The sequence below is a fragment of the Lycium barbarum genome, chromosome 4 (assembly GCF_019175385.1).
Source record: "Lycium barbarum isolate Lr01 chromosome 4, ASM1917538v2, whole genome shotgun sequence".
NCBI lineage: Eukaryota > Viridiplantae > Streptophyta > Magnoliopsida > Solanales > Solanaceae > Lycium > Lycium barbarum.
In genome coordinates this window covers 65,399,891-65,424,651 of record NC_083340.1, presented here as the reverse complement: position 1 = coordinate 65,424,651, position 24,761 = coordinate 65,399,891, and the positions used below count along the sequence as shown (strand labels likewise).

The 24,761-nt window shown below is 39.0% G+C and overlaps 1 protein-coding gene across 1 annotated transcript; it reads left to right on the top strand.

Annotated features, from left to right (window-relative positions):
- The first annotated feature begins 535 nt into the window (after positions 1-535).
- LOC132637526 (uncharacterized) lies at positions 536-1,369 on the top strand. The gene is made up of 2 exons (XM_060354603.1): positions 536-836; positions 990-1,369. Exons 1-2 carry the CDS (start codon positions 536-538, stop codon positions 1,367-1,369), a joined length of 681 nt encoding a protein of 226 aa, XP_060210586.1.
- The last annotated feature ends 23,392 nt before the right edge of the window (positions 1,370-24,761 follow it).

The window sequence follows — 24,761 nt, the reverse complement described above, 5'->3', positions numbered from 1 at the left end:
TAATAGTAAGCAACGAAAAAAAAATATACGGTGATGTTCATACGGCCCACTTAGTACTAAGAATACGATACGAGATAGGGGGTGCTCGGTACAAGTATCGGGTACTCGTCGCGGCCCCTAGTTGGGTCGTGACAGACCCATTCGTCGAGTGGTCTCCGTCCCAGCTCAGTTTTATGGCGCCATCGATGGGGCATCGACTTGTTCGACGGTACCGTCGAACGCCCTTTTTCGCAGAACTGCGGTGAAGTTTCATTTAACAGGCTTCTTCTCCTTGCCTTTAACTTCTCTGAAAATTTACGTTGGGATTCTTAAGTATCCCTTATTACTTGTAGGGACATCATATTCGCCTTAATTTTCATTAGTCCCTTTATCGCTCTGTAACCCAAAGTTCTGAGGTGTAACATTATTCGCCTGCATAGGGTTCCTATTTCCATCATATCTGATAGAGGCACGACGTTTACATCTTAGTTCTGGAAGACTTTGCATTTAGAATTGGGTACTTTGATTGGATCTCAGTACAGCTTCCCACCCTCAGATGGATGACTTGTATGAGCGGACTATTCAGGTCCGACAGGATATGCTCCGATCTTGTGTTATTGACTTCGGTGGCCATTGGGATCGGTTCTTATCACTGGCTGAGTTTGCATATAATAGTTACCACTGTAGTATTGACATGACACCGTTTGAGGCTCTCCATGGGAAGAGGTGTAGGTCTCCTATCGGGTGGTTTGATGCTTTTGAGGTAAGGCCATGGGGTACAGATCTTTTAAGGGAGTCATCGGATAAAGTCAAGATGATTCAAGAAAACTCTTGGCTACTCAGAGTAGGAAGAAAGAGTATGCAGATCAAAAGGTCCGAGATCTTGAGTTCATGGTTGAAGAATAAGTCTTATTCAAGGTCTCACCAATGAAGGGTGTGATGATATATGGGAAAAAAGGGTACTCTTAGTCCCAGATTCATTGTTCCATTTGAGATTCTCAATTGTGTAGGGGATGTATCCTATGAGCTGTCTTTGCCCCCACGTTTGTCAACTGTCCATCCAGTGTTCCACGTCTTCATGTTGAAGAGATATCATGGAGATGGTTTGTTTATCATTCGTTGGGATTCTATCTTGTTGGATAAAAATATGTCCTATGAGAAAGAGCCTATTGTTATTTTAGATAGAGAGGTTCGCAAGTTGAGGTCGAAAGAAATAGCGTCAGTGGAGGTTCAGTGGAAGAACCGTCCAGTTGATAAAGCTACTTGGGAGATAGAATCCGATATATGGAAGAATTATCCCCAACGTTTCACTGAATTAGGTACCTTTTCCCTTATTTCTCTTCCTTATCCATTCGGGGATGAACGAGTGTTTAATTGGTATCTGATGTAACGACCCGCTAAGTCGTTATGGGGAGTTACTTAGAAAACTAGACCCCCGTTGGGAATTCTGAGGCCGCGGGTGAGTCCATAGCATGTTTTTATGTATGTATGCATGCATTATTGGCGTATGTAGGGCCTTGGATTGATGTTGGATTTTTGGGTGAAAACTGATGTAAAAACCCGACCTACTAGTAAAATGGATAGCTACAGTAGGTGAGGGACCGCTGTATCCGGTCCGTCATAGCCAATTTTTGTATTGATTGAATAGATGATTCGAATACTCATGTAGTGCTGTATTTCTAGACTTTGAACGTTAAGAAGCTTTGCGAAAGGGGAATGATATCACAGAGTGATTGCATTTTCCCAGTTCTGCTTTGAGGTACGTTACGGTCTACTTGAGTTATACATTGATTAGTTGATTGTATATATTTTGAAATTGATAGGAGAAGCATGATTGAGGCTTCAGACATAAAATTTCTTTACGTGATATTGAGTGATTGATCATATGATTGACTATTACGATATGATAAAGAAAGAGTTAATGAATACTCTTCTAGTTGATTTGAAGCAATCCCTTATTCATGCTTTTGATGAATTAATTGTTGAGTCTTGATATGACTTATATTCCCTGGCATTGATATAATGATTGTTCACATTCCTTAATTGATTGTGGAATGGAAATACATTGTGATGAGAAAGGCAATATAATTATAAACAGGCACATTGACAAAGGGTGACGATGTGGCCTAGTTATGGGCTCGTGATCCGAGGTCAGTTCCGGGGCGAGTGGTACATGGACACCATAGGTCCGCTGCAGGTCATGGCTATTTAGGCAAACATTACCATTTAGCATGTGTGTATAGATATGTGACAGAGTTGAGATAATTCGTGAGATACAATTGTGTTGATGATTATATGATTTGAGTTACTTTTATTGATTGATGGTTGTGTGAGTTTATCTTAATTCAGTGGGATGATTCTTGTTGATAATCTTGTGGTTATGTGTTGTTGTGCATATCTGTTATTTTATGGATTTTGTGATGTTTTGCATGATACTAATTTTAGTCGGCCTATGTAATCTACCGGTACATAGTGTTTGTACTAATACAACCTTGCTGCATTATTTTGAGTGCAGATTGTGATCCAGAGACATCTACTAGACCTCATATTTAGCGTGAGGCCAGTTTCCGGCAGATTTGAGGGTTAGTTCCAATCTATGCTAGGCCGCCTAAAGATCTTTCTTATTTTGGATGTCTATTTCATTTCAGATATTTATATTTAGTTCAGACAGTAGTTCATTCCTTAGACAGTTTATGTTTTAGAGTCCTTGTACGATAACTTTCAGATTTTGGGATTGTAATAGTTAGGATTTTCGTACCTTATTTGATTATTGCATGACTAGACGTTTTGGATGATTGCTACTTGTTTATGTCCTTGAATGTTTAAAATGTAGTTAAGTAACTGGTAATCGTTGGATGGTTGGTTAAGGGGATTGGTTCGCCTACTAGGTGAATTAGTGTGGGTGCCACTCACGGCTACTTGGGTCGTGACACGTTCAAGGTAAATACCTTATGTATCCATGTCATGTCCCTTACATATTCATGCCTCACGTCTCACGTTCATGTATTCTTTACTCGTGTCTCTTGTCCCTTACTTATTCATGCCTCACGTCTCACGTTCATGTATCCTTTACTCATGTCTCATGTCCCCGCGTTAATGTTTGCATGAAACCACGTCATGCTATTTCAGTCCCCATGTTCCATGCCATGTTTCCTCACGTTCATGTACTCAAGCCATGTCTAGTCGAATTCTTAACCATGACCCATCATTCGAGGACGAATGATCCCCAGGAGGAGATATTGTAACACCTCGTACCTTCTAGCTAAGACTTATTCATGATTCTATGACTTAGAGACTAAGACGGGGAGTGTTGGGATTGAAAGTTTGCCTCAGATCAATAAAAGGACGTTTTATGCCATAACGGGCCGTACATTCATGTACAGGCCGTACTTTGAGGACGTACCTCACCTGGGAAAAATTGAGGTTTCTGGAACATGACATTCCAGGTACGACCAAATTGTAAGGGCCATACTTTCCACCGTACAATTTTGTACGGGACGTACATGTATCACGTATCTCACTTGAGGAAAATAGGAGATTCTGTAAATTGCCACTCGAAGTATGGCCACATTGTATGGGCCGTACATGATGCCCATACTTTTCTCGTCTCAACAAAAAGTATAAATATGCAGGTTCAGTTTTTAATTCTATTTTTCATACTCTCAAGCCCTTGCACGAAGGTTCTCTCCTCCCACCATTGAAATACACCAAGGTAAGCCTATTCCAAGCCTTTCAAGTGAATTGTAACATAATTCCATGAATTCTAAATAGAAATTCATTGTTCCAAAACTTAGGGTTTTCAAGAAAACACATCACAAGGATTCAAGATTAAAGCATTTGGATTTCTTCTCGAGTTCAGAGTAGTATTACAAGTTTTAAAGCGATTAAAGGTATGTAGGGTTGCTATCCACGTGTACGAATGTCATTTTCCTTCTCCACACCACGTTCTTCAATGAAATTATAAAGTTTCACCAAAACTAGGGTTTCTACTCTAATTCATGATGACCCTAATTGGCATGTATCATGACACACCATGTTCGTATTAATAATTCGTTATTGTATTCTTGATATTCTATTTTGGTTATTGGGAATCTGTCCGCAATCCATGAATACCTATGCTTTGCATTCCCTGGGTTATTAAATGCAAGATATGAACCATTATGCTTATTTTTATGAAAATCCTACATGCTTCCATGTTTTCATACATGTTATATCAATATCCATATCCATGTCATATCATATTTAAGAATCATGTTTACAATCATGTTTATGTAATTCACGGGCTTGTAAGCCAATTATATCCATGTTCATGTTTTGGGAGCTGCATAGATTACCAAGAAAGCTCAGACAGCCTGAAACTACATATGCCAGCGTAGGATAAGGATCGCTCCGCCCAGTTAGGACGATTCCTTCATGTTTACCCATTGTGGGTTATTGGATCCATTCATGTCATATTTATGTCTTGTACCCTAGTAAAGTATGAGATGGCTTAGCTGATCGGGCAGAGATCCGACGCCACGTGCTCACGTGGTGGTTACATGTCGGTTACAGATGATGCTCATGTTCATGTTTAGCTTACAGTTTTAGTTTTAGTTCTTATTATTTTATGTGTTGTGTTTATTTCATTCAGTTTCTTTACATACCGGTACAATTCAAACGTATTGACGTCCTTTTTTATTGCCCAAGGGCCTGCATTTCATAATGCAGGTATTGATTTACAAGAAGATGCATCAGCTTGTTAGGACATTGCTCGTATCAGCTTTTGGTGAGCCCTATTCCATTTGGGGTGTTACCTTTACTTTATTTTCATATCAGTTATGTAGTTAAAATATGCTGGGGGCTTTATCCTGGTAAATAGCTTAGCTATCAGACTCATGTCAAATATTTCATAGACTAGTCAGTTATGTCATGTAAGATGTTCAGTTGACTTATCCTTGTTGGCTACACCACTATATTTCCGCATTCATGACTTTTCAGAACTTATGATTATTTAATCCCATGCTTTTGTCACGACCCAACTAGAGGCCATAACGGGTACCAGGAGCTACCCTACCGAGCACCACCCATCATACTTGTCATCAAACACTTCCTAAATATACATTACTCTCAGCACGGAATTTGTCGTAATACCATCATTATCATTTCCAAAATACATCTATCTTTGGTCACATAAGCCTGCGAAGCTATCAAAAATGATATACGCATATACACTGTAGTAATCATGAGACATCTACTATCCATACATAAATATCTACGAGCCTCTAACATGAATACTGGAGTCATAAGGATGGGACAGGACCCCTCCATGCCCCAAATATGTACACAAAGTAATATACCAATAGGTTGCACCTCCGAAGTAGTGGGGTGCTCCTGTACAACTGCTGAGTAAGCTCCTAAGCGTCTGCACCGTCTCCCTGTCTACCTGTGGGCATGAGCACAGCGTCCATAATGAAAAAGACGTCAGTACGAACAATGTACTGAGTATGTCAGGCATATATGGTAACATAATAAGGAAATATAGAAAGCATAAGAAGAAAATATCACTGTAACTGCTTTCCTCTTGAGGCGGAGTCATGCATGCACACTTTAACCTTTAAAACCAGATTATAACACATATATACAGATATGAGTAAGCTGTCTGAGTCATAAGTCATCACTAGCCCGCGTCCGGGATAGTCATCTCACACCGCCCACTAGTGGTGCTGCCCATGCCATATAGACAGGGTGTAATCATCCATAAGCCGCCCGCCTTAGCGGTGCTGCCCGACCGTATAGGCGCAGTGTAATCTTACATATGCATAAGCCAATTCATGCATGGGAGCTCAAATAAAAGCTATCGATCTATCGGAGGTAAGGTTGGGAACCTCAGATTATGTTATAGAATAATCATAATCATCATGTCTCACCTTGAAGGAACTAAAAACATGAGGTGAGACTAACAACAAGGAGCAACATTCATGAAATCATAAAAATAAGAATATCGAACTCATCATAGCATCATTATCATGGAACATATCTCATCTCTATTTCATAAGAAGCTCTTAAAAATCATTAACTTTCCTCTTTTAGAGTGTAAGAAAATCATGGGAATATTGAGAAGAAATCACAATATAAGAGTCATACCTTTCAAAGAAGGGGACTAGCCTCACATACCTTTATGTCTTCTTAATGACTACGAGTTCTCCTTCCAAGCTCGCGATTCTACATTCAAGAGAATCCGTACAAAATTAGCTCATAGAGAACATGCTTAAATTTGGACTAAAGCGACTAAAAGGCTAATGAAAATTGGGCAACATTTCCTTTGTTCCTACAACTTTCTCCATATAATCAACAACTCCCAAATATCATTAACAACTCCCAAGACATCATCAGCAATAAACTTCTTCAAGTTAAACATTATTCAATTCTAAAAATCCCCTCTCAAGTCATCCATAACCATAGCTATAATATGACACCACATCCATCCTCATACAGTGCTTCTTTGACATCATTTATATCATTTATAACAAGATTATACTCATAACATGTCAAGAACTATGATTCACGTTAAGTTACTATTCAAGAATATCACAATTTCCCTATTTGAACTCCATGTTCTACTTTCTTCCCCAATCCAAGTTATCCAACCATTAAATATTCTTAATAACATAATATGATCATAAAACTCACCTTTGATTGTGTAGGAACGGGCTTGGGGTGAAAATACTTCACTTGGAGAAAACCCTACTTCAACTCCAAAGAGATTCTTGACTTCTAGCAAACCTAATGAGCACCCATACACTTGATTTCCTTTGATTATTGGTGTTTGATCCTTAATCTCCCTTGATTTTGTGTTAATAGAGTGTTGGAATATTCTAGAGCTCTTGAGAGAGGTGGAGGAAATAAGAAAAATGAGAAATTAGAACTTGGAACTTATATTTATACTTGGAAAAAAAAACTGTCCCGATCGAGTTATACAGACACTTATACGGTCCGTATAACATTATACGGTCCGTATAAGTGGCCGTATTTCACCATCAGGGATTTTCCTTTCCTGTTAAGGTTATACGGACCGTATAAGTGGTTGTATAACTTCATTTTTCGGAAGTCAATCTCGTCGTTTCGTTTGATCTCCAATGCTTATGGAACCTTCTTAGCACTTGTTTAACACTTCATCAACAGTCTAAGGATCATTATAAATCTTCCTCAAAACATTATTAAATAAATGTTAGCTCGGTACTTTGCAAAACCTTCCCAACACGACTTATACTTCACCTTCCTTTGACGAACTTAATCTCCTTAATCATATCACTTCAAAATCTTATCGTATACACTCCAAACTTGCCAAGTACCCTTCTTATAGTCATAAAAGCTTGACGTTGACCTTAAGCTCATGTTAGTATACTTACGACACAACGACATGAAATTTTCGAGGTGTAACAGCTTTACTCTCACCATGCATGTTTATCTTATATTCCGCATCAGTTCATGCCCTGTGTTTATTCAGCAAGACATGTTGTTCGCTCGGTCACATGCAGCAAGACACCGAGTGCCGTGTTACGCCCAGGCCATGGTTCCAGGCTTGACACGTAATGGGGATCCTATTAATATCATTGAGAATATCTGTTGGGAGGTCAAAAGATAAATCAACAAAATTCCATTGATGATTAGGGATAATATCAGCAGCCCTTTTATGAAGATCCTTATGATGAATAGGGCCATGGATTAAGCTTCTTAAGTTATAGGCAGAAGGAATCCAATTATTGTCCAAAATATTAATACTAGCACAATCTCCTGCAACCCATCTAATACCTTTACTACAAATATTCCAACCTTTAAGAATATTTTTCCAATAAAGGAGGAATTAGAAGTGGTTTGACTCCTACCATATTTGCTAAGAAGACATCTAGCCCAAAGCTGATTTTGGCCTTGAAAAAGTCTCCAAGCTAAGCTTGCTAACATATCAGAGTTCTTATACGAAGCTTTAAAAAGATTGAGCTCCCCTTCAGTCTTAAGACTAGTGACAGTGTCCCAACTTAGTGGATTCTTCTTTTGGTACTATTGCTACCCCAAATGAAGTCACGTTGAATTCTATCAATTTGTTTAAGGGTAGAGGATGGTAACTGAAAGTAACTACAAATGCATGTTGTGTTTGGATCAAAATAATCAGGGAGTCATGCAGAAGTTAATAATTTGCAAACCTTGAACGACGATAAATCAGTTAACAAAGAATATACTAAAAATAATAATATTATAATATGATTTTGTCAAGTGACTTACATATTTGAAACTAATATAAAAAGAAAACATTAGAACTACGAGAGAATATTCTCCCCCCTAAACGAGGCTCTTTTTAATCACTGCATTATGGATGCTATTGTATTTTGTGTGAGAGAAAGATCTTTAATTTATAGAAGTCCGAAACTTTTCATCCAAGAAAGGATTATTAAAATATGGAAGAGATATTTTCCACCAAGGAAACCTTTTCCATCAAGAAAAACGTTTTTTAATAAATGCAATTATGGTAAAATCCAAATAAGGTAGGAAATTCAGGGCAAACCCTAACATGTTGCCTGTGTATTTTTCTTTCTCATAGTAACGAATAATCATGTCTGAATTCATTATTAAACTAAGATATCTGATATAATATACGAGGAAATAGATGAAACAAAAACAATCGGTGATATGGAGTAAACATTTTGACTTATTTCTTAAGATTGCATTCTGTCTCATTTTGTTATTAGCTAAGAATGCTCGTTAAGGGCATTAATGTCAATTCACCTAAAGTAGTTATAAGTTAGTAGGTTGTTGATGACTATTCCTATTGGTCAATTTTTTAGGTTAGTTGGTTAAGACTATGCCTATAAGATGTAGTCGACTAAGTAGCTTGGATCAAGTTTTTGAGTTTACTCCTTCCACCTCTCTTCTTTTCTTCTTCTTCCCTGTAATTAGGGTTCTCTTTCTTAATGAACTACATGGTATCAGAGTCTAGAATGCCGATTCTACAACTCAAAGATTGAAACTCTGTTTGCTTCTTTATTCAATTTCAGCTCTCAAAATTCTTTGTTCAAGAATTTATAATTTTCAATTGATTCTCTAAATTATATTCTGCTTCTGCTATATTCTGTGTTAAGAAATTAAATTCGTAAAAGTTGAAGAAAATGACAATTTGTCACACCCCACCCTTGGTAAGGCGTGATTGGCACCCGACACCTTACAGCAACTGAGCGAACCAACTTATAACTTACATCCTTCGTGTCTCAAATGGAAACAATAAGATCAAGAGGCTAAATATGAACATAATATCATGCATAAGTAAATGTACAATAGACCCATGATACCGACATTACTACTGTCACACTATGACTAAGTTGTACACAGGAACTGTCTGCAAAGCCTCTATGAACATGACTGAAGTATATAAGTCAGGACAGGGCCCCCGACATACCCTCTTGTCACAAAAAAAACATATACAACTCGGATTCGGCAATTCTCCAGGAAGAAGTGGAGCCACCACTCGAGACCAGCACCTGAAGGCAGCCTACGATGAAAGATCCTCGTCTCGTCCATCTACACATGTGGGCATGAACGCAGCGTCCACAAGAAGGGACATCAATATGAGCGATGTACTGAGTATGTAAGGCATGAATAGTAGCATAATATCAGAATGAAGATGGCATAAGATAAAGTAAGTAATTATACCTCGTACTCTTCTTAAGATCCCTATCATGTAAACTAGTCGTCTACAGGAAATAAATTTCATACACATCCATACACAACATACATACATATGCATTCACATACACTTACTATACATACATCTGTCATATCCGTACCCGGCCCTTTCGGGACTTGGTGTCATCCGTACCCAGCCCTTTCGGGACTCGGTGTTATCCGTACCCTGCCCTTTCGGGACTCGGGGTTATCCGTACCCGGCCCTTTTAGGACTCGATGTCATCCGTACCTGGCCCTTTTAGGACTCGGTGTCATCCGTACCCGGCCCTTTCGGGACTCGGTGTTATCCCCAACTGATATGTGGGAGCGCAATGCATACATACATACTTATACAAAATAATACATAAATGAAATCAACATCATCATTAGCATTATCATTATCACTCTACCCTTCCTTGAAGGATCAACCATCGTAAGGTGAAGTCGACGATGTCATGGGAGTCTCGAGAATCATGAGCTTAGATAGCATTGAAAATAGAATCATTATCTTTGCTATATCTCACCTCGAAATAACGAGTAACATGAGGTGAGATCATCAACAATAAGTAAGATCAAAGGATTCATGGAATAGCTCAATAATCTCATAATGCCTCAAATCATAGCTTCAGAATTTCTAGAATTAAAATCATCATCATTATGTTCATCATAGAAAACATCTCATCCTTAGTATCATAAAAAGCTTTAAGAATCATGAATTTCTAACTTTTGAAAACAAGGAGGTTATGGAAACATTTGTGGAATCATTCCTTTGAAAGAAAGGGACTAGCCTTAACATACCTTTTTGGTCGCCTTAACTTTAACTACTCAACGCTTGTCCTCCCAGGCTCGTAAATCTATATTCAAGAAAATTTATACTATTGTTAGACTCACCTTTATACGCTTGTCTTAGTCCTTCAAATAAATCTTTCTAGAATCTGCCAAAATTTCGACAGCATCTCCCCTGTTTATATGCCTAGCCTAAAATAGTAATTCAGCAACCAACAACAACAACAACGTCAATACCAACATTAATCATAATATTCTCAACACCAAAATTACTCCATAAACATCCCATATGGGATTTATCCCATATTTCCATCAACAAAACTACTAGACGGCTATTTGACAGTTTTATCTCCGTAAATAAACCAAAATTAACATCAATAATAGGAGATTCATACCTTACTCCTGATAATATCGCTGTATCTTCACTTTTTTCACCTTAAACTTGAACCACACGCGTCGCTATACGATTCTATACTCGCAACTATACATTGCTTGAACCGGAATTCGGGAATTATTGTTGATTTAGGCTTGAAATTTAGGTTTTAGAGTTGGGGAACTTTCTAGAGGATTTTAGAGTAGTTTGGAAGAAATTTTTGGCTGAAAAAATAGGGGCAAGCCCCTTTTATATTGGTTCAAATTCGGGTCGGGGTCACTGTAGCAGTACAGTAGCATGCGTTTCTGCTATGTCAGCCTAAATTGTAACGTCCATCATTCTCTATTCCAATGTTGTATCGATAAGCGGTTTCTTGCGTTGGAAACTAGACTCAATGAAATTCATTTTAGGCTTTTGGAACACCTTAAAACTCTTAATATACTAGGAGCTATACCCCTTCAAAATTGACCCAAAATTCTGTCCAAAATTCTGTCAACCTTTTCCAATTTTTTGACAAATTTATTTTCTTTCGATTTGCTTGGTCCCGGAGTTTACCATAGCTTATTATATTAACGTAAACCATCATGACCATAGGATTAGTTCATATAATATCATATATCCTTGAAGGGAGCTGCAGTATCCATACTTAGAATGTCCAACACTTATAAATTTCCACGTACGAAACTACGGGGCGTAACACAATCAATGGGGAACAAACTTCGCAAAGAATTGGATCAATTCTTGCAAGTTCAGGCTATAATCAAGCACCAAAGATCTACTACAATCACCCTCTCTTCCTTCATTCATCTTATGTCAATGGAATTCAGATCATATCCTTCCAGTTGACAAGTATTGAAGATTTTGCTATTTAGTTTAGATCAAAGTGAATTGTTCTTTTGGGGAGGAATAATTTGGGGTTAGTCGATGCTACTTGTGCTAAAGAATTTTTTTCTATAACTATGTGGACACATAGGGAACATGTGAATGCTAGTATTCTTTCTTGGATAATGAACTGAATATAAAAAAATTTGCTTGGTGGAATTATGTATGCTGCAAATTCTCGGGTTGTTTAACAAGATTTGAAAGAAAGGTTCAATAAGGTAGATGGATCTAGAACATTTTGACATACATAGAGAAATTTCTACTTTAACTCAAGATACAAATTCAGGATCTGTATGTTTTTAAAGACTGAAAGATCTTTTGGAGGAATTCAATGCATTGATTCTAGCCCCAGGCTGTGATTGTTAAAGATAAAAAAAAATTCATTTTACCTTTGCAGAAGCTAAAGCTATTTCAATTCTTGATGGGGTTGAATGACTCTTATGGGAAAGTTAGGAGTCAAATTTTACTAATGAATCCACCACCATATGTGAACCGAGCTTATTCAACGGTTATTAGTGATGAAGTATAAAAATAAGTTCCAGTAACTTCTGGCATTTTAGGTGTTATTCCAGCTTCAAGTTCTGAAAATTATGACAGTTCTATGTACTCAACAATACATGGAAATTAGAAGAACAAAAGAATTACAACTTGTACTGTGACTTTTGCAAAATGAAAGGACATACTAGAGATGTGTGCTACAAATTGGTGGGGGTATCCTGCAAATTTCAAGTTCATGAAAAGAACTAATGGTGGTGCTGCATACAATGTTTCAACTGAAGAAAGCTCAACTATGGCTAATCAACATCAGAATGCAAGTCTTCAACCCATCTTTGGTTGTGGCCAAAATACAAATGTCTATGTCTCAAATACAGTCACTCAAGAATCTGGTTCATATGATCAAAATGTCACTAATCAGGTGAACTCAGGAGGAAATAGCCCTTTCACCAAAGATCAATATGAGTAGATAGTGCAAATGTTGAACCAAAGCTAGAGCAATTCTACTTCATAAACCAATACTACTTCTATAAACATGGCAGGCATGGATACCACTACTAAAATTATGATATTGTTAGCTCCTAATAGCCAAATGGAGATTTACCTATGGTGACACATACAAGATCAAGCAATATTTCTAAGAGAAACACTATTTCAAATGTTTTCCATTTGCCTTAGTTTGAATACAATCTGTTATATATCTCTAAAATTACTAAAGAACTGAAATGTTTTGTCTATTTTTTCCTTACTTTTGCTTTTTTTCAAGATCTCTTCACTGAAGGGTGAAGGATGATTATATTTGTTGATGAATCAAAGAGGAAGGTGTTTCAGTTTTTCAGTTCAAAATCCTTAAATGACAACTGGCTCAAGAATGAACCTGGTTCTTTGCCTTAAATGACAACTGGCTCAAGAATGAACCTGGTTCTTTGGCATGGAATGCTTGTCCATACATCATCAATTTTTCTTAAACAATTGTTTACTATTAGGAATTATTCATCAAACCACATGTGAGTATACTCCAAAACAGATTTGATTAGATGAATGTAAGCATAGGTAAATACTGGAAGTAATTAGAGCACTAAGATTTCAAGCACACATACCTATCAAGTTCTGGGAACCTTATTTACTGACTGTTGTTTTTTTATTAACAGATTACCTAGCTTAGTACTGAATTACATCTCACCTTATGAGAAACTCTATAATAAGAAACCTTCTCTAAGTCATACTAAGAATATTAGTATGTTTATGTCATGCTAAAGATCAAACTTAGCATGAAAGATTATTGTCAAGAACCATATTAGCTATACATATGGGATACTCAGAACTTCAAAAGGGATATTGTCACGACCCAACCGGAGGGCCATGACGGTCACCCGGGTCTAATGTTACACCTCGAAAAATTTCCCATCAGCGTACAGTGAATAGACCAACGAAGGGTATGATGTATACGATGTTTTGATAAGTAAGAAATAGCATTTGAAGACCCTAATCGAGATTTCGAAGACATTTAAGGTAAGGGAAGAAAGTTGTTAAGGAAAAGCAGGTTATATGTTGTGTGTCGGGCAAGGACTTCGAGTATCGAATTAATAATAGTTTAAATACGTCTTGGAGAAGATTTATGATGACCTTTAGATTGTTAATGAAGTGCTAAACAAGTGTTAAGAAGGTTCCATAAGGATCGGAGATCAAACGAAGTGGCAAAAATAAGATCAGTGAAAACATAGGATATACGGTCGATTATATGGACCGTATAATGTTATACGGACCGTATAATGGACCGTAGAAGTGTCACAAAATGAAGTTGCTGAAGGGTTGATTTCACGGTCGATTATACGGACCGTATAGAATTATACGGCCCGTATAATGTGTCGTCAAATTGACACAGAAAAGGGTGGTCACTAGAGCAGTTTTACGGTCGCTTATACGGACCGTATAAATTTATACGGACCATATAATGGACCGCATAATAACGACGGGACATATTTCAAGTTTTAAATAAGAGACCCAAGTTCATTTATTTCATTTCCATTTTTCATTCTCCACAACTCAAGACTTCTCTAGAAGCTTCCACACATTTCATATACAAGAATTCATGAAAAATTGATGATCAACCTCATCAAATCAACAAAACTAAATGTGAGAAACACATTAAAGTTCATTTAAGCCAAGAAATTCCAAGAGAAGTGGACTAGGGTTTTGGTGCAAGAAGAGTAATACCCCTCAAGGCTTGTTCCTACAATATCTAAGGCAAGTTTTATGGTGTTTACATGCTATTTAAGGTATGGAAAAGTTGAAACAGTTGAGTTGTAGAAAGATATAGGAAATGGGTCATGAAAGTGTGAATAGTGACATTTTTAGTAAGGGTTTGGATTGGGTCATGACCATTGATGAATTGTAATTTTAAAAACATTATAAATGACATTTAGAACATGGAATAAGTATTATATGTGAGAAAATGCAATAATGAATCATGACCATGATTATGGGGAAATTGAGGTGAAATTGTGAAACGTGGATAATGTAGATAAATGATGATTGTCGTTGCGATATTGTGAATGTTGTTATGAACGTTTGGGAGTTGATGAAGAATATGGGAGAGGTTGTATAAACAAAGGACATGCTGCCCAATTTTCTTTAGCTTTAGTAAGCACGTTCTTATAACCGCTTAGCTAATCTTAATGCGAATTATTTTGAAGGTAAAGACGTGAACATTAAAGGAGACTGAGCAAGCAATAGAGTAGTTAAACGACAAAGGTATGTGAGGCTAGTCCTTTATTTCTATGGCATGAATCCGACATGATTTCTCTTTCCTCTCCATGAATTCTCTATATTCCGGAAAAATCTAGAATCTATGATCCCGAATAGCTATATGAGATAACAGATAGGATACAAGTTCAATAATGATGTGGTTTGTTGTGCACACTCACCTTATATACTATTTCCTTCAAGGTGAGGCAGAATACTATTAAGTTAGTGATGTCAGTTATTGCATACACTCACCTTATGTACTATTTCTTTCAAGGTGAGGCAGAGTACTTATAGATGTCCATAATGGAATCGGGGGATCACGACGCTACGTCACCCCGATAAAGTATAGTTGTCCTTGGGTCTTTATGCATGCATTATGATGAGTATACTATGATGAGCATATTATGATGATATTACACCGTACCTATATGGACGGGCAGACATACACACCACTATAGTGGGCAGCTTATACCCCGGACGCGGGAGGCCTGGACGCAGGTTAATTATTATCACACCATACCTATATGGATGGGCAGCTTATCCATTATTGTGTATATGATATGATGATGATTATGAGTAAGTCAGCATGTGTTATTTCTTCATAAGTGACAGCCATATACAGTTGCTCCTTATTGATGCTTCCTCTATCTCATTGATGTATTATTATTGTTTATGCCTCTCATACTCAGTACAATATTCGTACTGACGTCTGTTTTCTTTGGACGTTGTGTTCATGCCCACAGGTAGACAGGGAGGTGATCTTAATCCAGACTCATAGGAGCTAGCAGCTGATTTGAGAGCACTCCATTGTTCGGAGGTGCTTATGATTATTCTTTTGTGTACATGTATATTTTGGGCATGACGGGGTCTTGTCCTGTCCTTATGTCTAGCACTCCAGTAGAGGCTCGTAGATACGCAGTGTGGGTTATATGGTCTCACAAGGATGCTATTACGTATGTATATATATATATATATATATATATATATATCATTTTGACAGCCGAGAGGCTTATGTATATAAAAGTATTTATGTTTTCAAATGAAAGACGATTTTCTTATTATTTGAGTATAAAATTGATAAAAGAGCATTAAATGAGCATGATGAGTAATAGAACGAGCGGTGCTCGGTGGGTAGCCCTGGGTACCCGTCGCGGCCCCTAGTCGGGTCGTGACAAAAGTGGTATCAGAGCAGTTCAGTCCTAGGAAGTGTCTACGAGCCGTGTCTAGTAGAGTGTTTTTTATGGTGTGTTGCGCGCCACACTAATAAACAAGAGGCTACAGGGCATTTAGGAAAAATGACCATCTTTCTTCTTATAAGATCGTGCGATAGAGCCGTGTATAATATTTTATCCTCCCTAATAGTGTGTTGTGATTACAGAAAATGCCGCCCAAGAGAAAAGCTACAGCCGCCCAGAAGGGCAAGACTACGACAAAAAGGCAGGCGGAAAGAGAGTCGCCAATGAATGTAGATGAGGGTGAATCACATAATGAAGCTCCATCTAATACTTCCTCCACCCCGCCTAATGTGGAAGAACAAAGGGGAGCTTCAGCTCCAATTCTTCCACCGGCTACTTCGGGTCAACAAATGGCCAAAGCTATTCAATTATTGATACAGTTGGTTGCCGCCCAGGCACAGCGGCAGAATGTGGGTTGAAGTGATAGGGCAGCTAGTACCAGAGCCCGTGATTTTATGAGTCTAAATCCTCCGGAGTTTTTCGGGTCAAAGCCGGATGAAGACCCGCAAGGTTTCATTAATGAGATGCTAAGAACATTGAGGATTGTCCATGCCTCTGAAACTGAATCCGTGGAGTTGGCCTCTTATAGAATCTGAGACGTGGCGGTGTTGCGGTATAATAATTGGATAGCATCGAGAAAAGAAAATGAGCCTCCCCCCGTTTGGCAAGAATTCGTAGATGCTTTCATTCGCCATTATTTGCCACCCGAGGTCCGCCGAGCTAGAGCGGATAGATTTCTAAACTTGAAACAAGGAAACATGAGTGCCCGGGAGTATAGCCTGCAATTTAATTCATTGGCTAGATATGCCCCGACTATAGTGGCGGACATGGGAGATCGAGTAAATAAATTTGTGAGTGGCCTAGGGCCACATTTTTTCAAAGATTGTTTGACGGGTTCGTTGCAAGATGGGATGGATATCTCCCGAATACAAGCCCATGCCCAGAATTTAGAAAGACAACAACCTTCGCAAAGTGGTGATCGTGACATTGATGGAAGGCAAAGCAAGAGGGCCAGATCTATGGGCGCAGGTAGTGACTACGGAGAGGGATCAAGGCAGCCACATTCTAGACACTCAGGCGAGTCGGTAACTAGTGCACCTCCCCGATTTGCAGGTAGGAGATTTGATCGCTCTTTCCGCTCAGAACAGGGTCAGAGTTCCAGGGCCCTAGATTCTCAGTTTAGGGGAGATCATAGCCAGAGGAGACCTCCAGCACCGCAGTGCAGTCACTGCGGTAGATTACATTCCGGACAGTGTCGCCAAGGTTCGGATGCTTGCTATGCCTGTGGCTAGGTTGGGCACATGATGAGAGATTTCCCGTAGATGAGTGGTAGAGTTGGGATTCATCCCACAGGATCAGCGGTCGGTTCTTCTTCAGTGCGCCCGGTAGGGTAGACTTCTCAGATTTCAACAGGATGACTTAGAGGCCGAGGGGGAGCATCTACTTTAGGTGCCACTCAGCCCTGCATTTATGCTTTAGCCGGACGACAGGATCTTGAGTCCTCCCCAGACATGGTTACAGGTACATTGTCCGTGTTTTCTCATGATGTGTACGCATTGATAGATCCGGGTTCTACTTTCTCTTATATTACTCCATATGTTGCTGGTCGTATTGGGGTGAAACCCGAGCCAATTAAACCTTTTGAGGTATCTACTCCGGTTGGTGATCCCGTGATAGCAAGACAAGTGTACAAAGATTGTGTAATTATGATATGTGACCGCCAAACTAAAGTTGATTTAGTTGAGCTGGAAATGTTAGATTTCGATATGATTATGGGTATGGATTGGTTGGCATCGTGTTATGCTAGCGTTGATTGCTGAATGAAAGTGGTTCGATTTCAATTTCCGGGAGAGCCCGTGCTTGAATGGAAGGGTAATACGGCATCTCCGAAAGGTAGGTTTATTTCCTACCTTAAGGCAAGAAAGATAATAGCCAAGGACTATATTTATCACCTAGTCCGAGTTCATGACACCGAAGCAAAGTCGTCATCTTTCCAATCAGTTTCGGTAGTGAATGAATTTCCGGATGTATTCCCAGATGAACTTCCAGGCCTTCCTCCAGAAAGAGAGATTGACTTCGCTATTGATGTGTTGCCGGATACCAAGCCTATTTCTATTCCTTCGAACCGAATGGCTCCGGCAAAATTGAAAGAGCTAAAGGCACAGTTGAAAGACTTGCTCGAGAAGGGATTTATTAGACCCAGTTCATCGTTGTGGGGAGCGCCAGTCTTGTTCGTGAGAAAGAAACACGGTTCTCTACGAATGTGCATCGATTACAGGCAGCTGAACAAAGTGACGATAAAGAACAAATATCCTCTCCTATGGATTGATGATCTATTTGATCAATTGCAAGGTGCCAAGTGGTTCTCAAAAATAGACTTGAGGTCGGGCTATCATCAAGTGAGAGTTAGAGAAGCAGACATTCCCAAAACAACCTTCAGAACAAGATATGGCCATTATGAATTCCGAGTGATGTCGTTTGGGTTAACTAATGCTCCGGCAGTGTTTATGGATTTGATGAATAATGTATTCAGGCCTCTCTTGGATTTATTTGTAATAGTATTCATTGATGATATTCTGGTATACTTTCGTACAGAATCAGAACATGCCGATCACTTATGAATTGTTCTTGGGATTCTTCGAGCCCGAGAATTGTATGCAAATTTTCAAAGTGCGAGTTTTGGCTGAATTCGGTAACACTTCTGGGCCATGTTATTTCAAATGATGGCATTCGAGTCGACACTCAGAAAATTGAAGCTGTGAAGACTTGGCTAAGGCCTACAACGCCTACAGAAGTTCGCAGTTTTCTGGGATTGGCATGTTATTGTAGAAGATTAGTAGAGGGCTTCTCATCTATTTTAGCCCCATTGACGAAGCTAACCCAAAAGTCAGCTAAATTTCAATAGAATGATGCCTGTGAGCGCAGCTTCCAAGAGTTGAAGGATAGGTTAACCTCAGCTCAAGTCTTAAGACTTCCAGAAGGGCCAGATGGCTATGTTGTGTACTGTGATGCTTCCGGTATTGGGCTAGGATGTGTATTGATGCAGCATGGTAGAGTTATTGCTTATGCTTCGAGACAGCTACGGAAACATGAAAAGAACTATCCAACTCATGATCTCGAATTGGCTGCAGTCATTCATGCGTTAAAAATGTGGAGACATTATTTGTATGGTGTGCATGTTTATATCTATACAGATCACAAAATTCTTCAATACATTTTCAAGCAGAAGGAGTTAAATCTGCGGCAGAGGCGGTGGTTAGAATTGCTGAAAGACTATGATGTGAGTATTTTATACCACCCCGAAAAAGCCAATGTAGTAGCTGATGCGCTTAGCCGCCAATCCATGGGTAGCCTATGTGAAGTTCCACCGGAAAAAAGAGAGATGATTCATGAGCTCCACCAATTAGCTAATCTTGGAGTACGTGTAATTTACTCGGGTCGTGCAGGGATTGGTATTAATGATCCCACAGTTTCTTCTTTGAATATGGAAGTGAAAGAGCGACAATATGAAGATCTTCAGTTGAGCCATTATAGAGATGTATCCCAGAAGAAGGAGAAGTCCCCATTTGAAACTTCTATGGATGGAATTCTTAGACACCGAGGACAGCTATGTGTGCCGAACGTTGCAGAATTACGTCGCCGAATTCTAGAAGAAGCCCATTATTCTCGGTATTCTATCCACCCAGGTACAACAAAGATGTATCACAATCTCAAGTTGATATATTGGTGGGACGGCACGAAGAGAGACATAGCAGAATTTGTTGCCCAATGTCCAAATTTCCAACAAGTAAAGATCGAACATCAAAAGCCAGGAGGATTATTGCAAGCAATGGAAATCCCTACTTGGAAATGGGAAGTGATCAATATGGATTTTATTGTAGGGTTACCCCGTTCCCGTGGCAAGTATGATTCCATATGGGTGATCGTGGACAGACTCACGAAATCAGCCCATTTTCTTCCCGTTAGGACTACCTACTCAGCAAAGGATTATGCAAGGTTGTATGTCAAGGAAATTGTGCGACTCCATAGTACTCCAATATCTATTATTACAGATAGAGGAGCACAGTTTACAGCCAAGTTCTGGAAGTCCTTTCAAGAAGTTCAAGGTACTCAAGTGAAGCTTAGCACGGCATTTCATCCGCAGACTGATGGACAAGCTGAACGTACTATTCAGACCTTGGAAGATATGCTAAGAGCATGTGTATTATATTTCGGTGGTGGTTGGGATGACCATCTACCTCTGATTGAGTTTGCATATAACAATAGCTACCATTCCAGTATTCAGATGGCTCCGTATGAAGCTCTATATGGAAGGAAATACAGGTCCCCAATCGGGTGGTTTTAATTAGGAGAGGTACAGCTAATAGGCCCTGAATTGGTTCAGCAAGCGGTAGAAAAAGTCAAGGTGATCCAAGATCGATTGTTGACAGCCTAAAGTCGCCAAAAGTCTTATGCGGACAATCGACGACAAGACTTAGAATTTCAGGTTGATGATTGGGTATTCTTAAAGGTGTCACCGATGAAAGGTGTGATGAGATTTGGTAAGAAAGGAAAGTTAAGTCCTCGATACATTGGACCCTATAAGATTATCCGCAAGGTGGGTCAAGTAGCTTATAAATTGGACTTGCCTCCAGAACTTGAATCAGTCCATCCAATTTTCCATATCTCCATGCTCCGCAAGTGTGTTGGAGATCCTACGAGGATTGTCCCGATTGATGATGTTCAGGTTACAGAAAAGCTAACATACGAAGAAGTGCCTATTGCCATTTTAGACAGGCAAGTGCGAAGACTTTGAAATAAGGAAGTGGCCTCAGTTAAGGTCTTATGGCGAAATAACAACCGGAAAGAGATGACTTGGGAGGCAGAAAATAAGATAAAGTCCACATATCCACACTTATTTCAGTCCCCAGATGAGATTCAAGATGAAACACTAACACCATGAGGTATGTACGCTTACTTTTCATACTTTTGGCCGTGTGTGGACGATTTATGTTGTTATTATATTGTGGCCTTGTGAGGCAATGATATCATGGGATGTTGTGACAGGATGGTAGTGCCATATTATAGGGGAAACTCTGAAAAAAAAATTATAGAATTCCCGATGACTTAACATTCGAGGACGAATGTTCCAAAAGGGGGGAAGAATGTTACACCTCAGAAAATATCCCATCAGCGTACAGTGAATAGGCTAATGAAGGGTATGACGTATACAATTTTTTGATAAGTAAGAAATATCATTTGAAGACCCTAATCGATATTTTGAAGACTTTTAAGGTAAGGGAAGAAAGTTGTTAAGGAAAAGTAGGTTATATGTTGTGTGTCGGGCAAGGATTTCGAGTATCGAATTAATGAGAGTTTAAATACATCTTGGAGAAGAGTTATGATGACCCTTAGATTGTTAATGAAATGCAAAACAAGTGTTAAAAAGGTTCCATAAGGATCGGAGATCAAACGAAGTGGCAAAAGTAAGATCAGTGAAAAGATAGGATATACGGTCAATTATACGGACCGTATAATGTTATACAGACCGTATAATGGACCGTAGAAGTGTCACAGAATGAAGTTACTGAAGGGCTGATTTCACGGTCGATTATACAGACCGTATAAAATTATACGGCCCGTATAATGTGCCGTCAAATTGACACAGAAAAGGGTGGTCACTGGAGCAGTTTTACGGTCGATTATATGGACCGTATAAATTTATACGGACCGTATAATGGGCCGTATAATAACGTCGGGACAAATTTTAAGTTTAAATAAGAGACCCAAGTTCATTTATTTCATTTCCATTTTTCATTCTCCACAACTCAAGACTTCTCTAGAAGCTTCCACACATTTCATATACAATAATTCAAGAAAAATTGATGATCAACCTCATCAAATCAACAAAACTAAGTGTGAGAAACACATTAAAGTTCATTTAAGCCAAGAAATTCCAAGAGAAGTGGACTAGGGTTTTGGTGCAAGAAGAGTAATACCCCTCAAGGCTTGTTCCTACAATATCTAAGGTAAGTTTTATGGAGTTTACTTGCTATTTAAGGTATGGAAAAGTTGAAACAGTTGAGTTGTAGAAAGATATAGGAAATGGGTCATGAAAGTGTAAATAGTGACATTTTTTAGTAAGGGTTTGGATTGGGTCATGACCATTGATGAATTGTTATTTAAAAAACGTTATAAATGACATTTAGAACATGGAATAAGTATTATATGTGAGAAAATGCAATAATGAATCATGACCATGATTATGGGGAAATTGAGGTGAAATTTTGAAACGTGGATAATGTAGATAAATGATGATTGTCGTTGCGATATTGTGAATGTTGTTATGAACGTTTGGGAGTTGATGAAGAATATGGGAGAGGTTGTATAAACAAAGGAAATGCTGCCCAATTTTCTTTAGCTTTAGTAAGCACGTTCTTATAACCGCTTAGCTAATCTTAATGCGAATTCATTTGAAGGTAAAGACGTGAACATTAAAGGAGACTGAGCAAGCAATAGAGTAGTTAAACGACAAAGGTATGTGAGGCTAGTCCTTTCTTTCTATGGCATGAATCCGACAAGATTTCTCTTTCCTCTCCATGAATTCTCTATATTCCGGAAAAATCTAGAATCTATGATCCCGAATAGCTATATGAGATAAGAGATAGGATACGAGTTCAATAATGATGTGGTTTGTTGTGCACACTCACCTTATATACTATTTCCTTAAAGGTGAGGCAGAATACTATTAAGTTAGTGATGTCAGTTATTGCATACACTCACCTTATGTACTATTTCTTTCAAGGTGAGACAGAGTATTTATAGATGTCCATAATGGAATCGGGGGATCACGACCCTACGCCACCCCGATAAAGTATAGTTGTCCTTGGGTCTTTATGCATGCATTATGATGAGTATACTATGATGAGCATATTTTGATGATATTACACCGTACCTATATGGACGGGCAGACATACACACCACTATAGTGGGCAGCTTATACCCCAGACGCGGGAGGCCTGGACGCAGGTTAATTATTATCACACCGTACATATATGGACGGGCAGCTTATACATTATTACGTATATGATATGATGATGATTTTGAGTAAGTCAGCATGTGTTATTTCTTCATAAGTGACAGCCATATAGAGTTGCTCCTTATTGATGCATCCTCTATCTCATTGATGTATTATTGTTGTTTATGCCTCTCATACTCAGTACAATATTCGTACTGACGTCTGTTTTCTTTGGACGCTGTGTTCATGCCCACAGGTAGACAGGGAGGTGATCCTGATCCAGACTCATAGGAGCTAGCAGCTGATTTGAGAGCACTCCATAGTTCGGTGGTGCTTATGATTATTCTTTTGTGTACATGTATATTTTGGGCATGACGGGGTCTTGTCCCGTCCTTATGTCTAGCACTCCAGTGTGGGTTATATGGTCTCACGAGGATGCTATTATGTATGTATGTGAATATATATATATATTCATTTTGACAGCCGAGTGGCTTATGTATATAAAAGTATTTATGTTTTCAAATGAAAGACGATTTTCTTATGATTTGAGTATAAAATTGATAAAAGAGCACTAAATGAGCATGATGAGTAATAGAACGAGCGGTGCTCGGTGGGTAGCCCCGGGTACCCGTCGTGGCCCCTAGTCGGGTCGCGACAGCTAACCCACCCGGGTACCTCTTGTCGTACATTCACATTCACATTCACATCGAGGTGGGCCACATGGCCTAAGCATGATTTCTATACATCAATAATACTAATATCATTGGGAAACGACACATTCATATCATCATCAATAACTATGCCCATATCCATGTACACAAGCCGACGAGGCTAACAAAATAATATACAAAATATGAGCTGACAAGGCCACAAGACATCTAACCATACACAACTGTCTACGAGCCTCTAAGAAGAGTATGTAACATTATATAGACGGGACAGGATCCCGCCATGCCCATATATATACACAAAAGAATAGTACCCAAGCGCTGCAGCTCCGAATCAAATGGAGCTCCCCTATGCAGTCTCTGAACAAGCAGCCTATAGGCCAAGTCTATCTCCCTGTCCACCTGCGGGCATGACGCAGCGTCCACAAACAAAAGGACGTCAGTACGAATAATGTACTGAGTATGTAAAGCATAATCAAAATCATAATAGAAGCATAATGAATAACATGAGATAGAGAAGTTATAAGATAATTGTCACGACCTGGCTAGGGGCCGTGACGAAAGTGGTATCAGAGCGGTTCAGTCCTAGGAAGTGTCTATAAGCCGTGTCTAGTAGAGTTTTGTTTATGGTGTGTTGCGCGCCACATCAATAAACAAGAGGCTACAGGGCATTTAGGAAAAATGACCATCCTTCTTCTTATGAAATCGTGCGATAAAGCCATGTATAAGACTTTATCCTCCCTAATAGTGTGTTGTGATTTCAGAATGCCGCCAAAGGGAAAGGCTACAGCCGCCCAGAAGGGCAAGACTACGGCTAAGAGGCGGGTAGAAAGAGAGCTTCCGATGAATACAGAAGAAGGCGAATCGCATAATGAGGCCTTGTCTAATACTTCTTCTACCCCGCC

Coding starts and splice junctions, on each gene's coding strand:
- LOC132637526 (XM_060354603.1), top strand. CDS start 536: ATGGATGACTTGTATGAGCGGACTATTCAGGTCCGACAGGATATGCTC. Junction 837..989: donor ACTCAGAGTAGGAAGAAAGA/GTATGCAGATCA, acceptor TCAATTGTGTAG/GGGATGTATCCTATGAGCTG.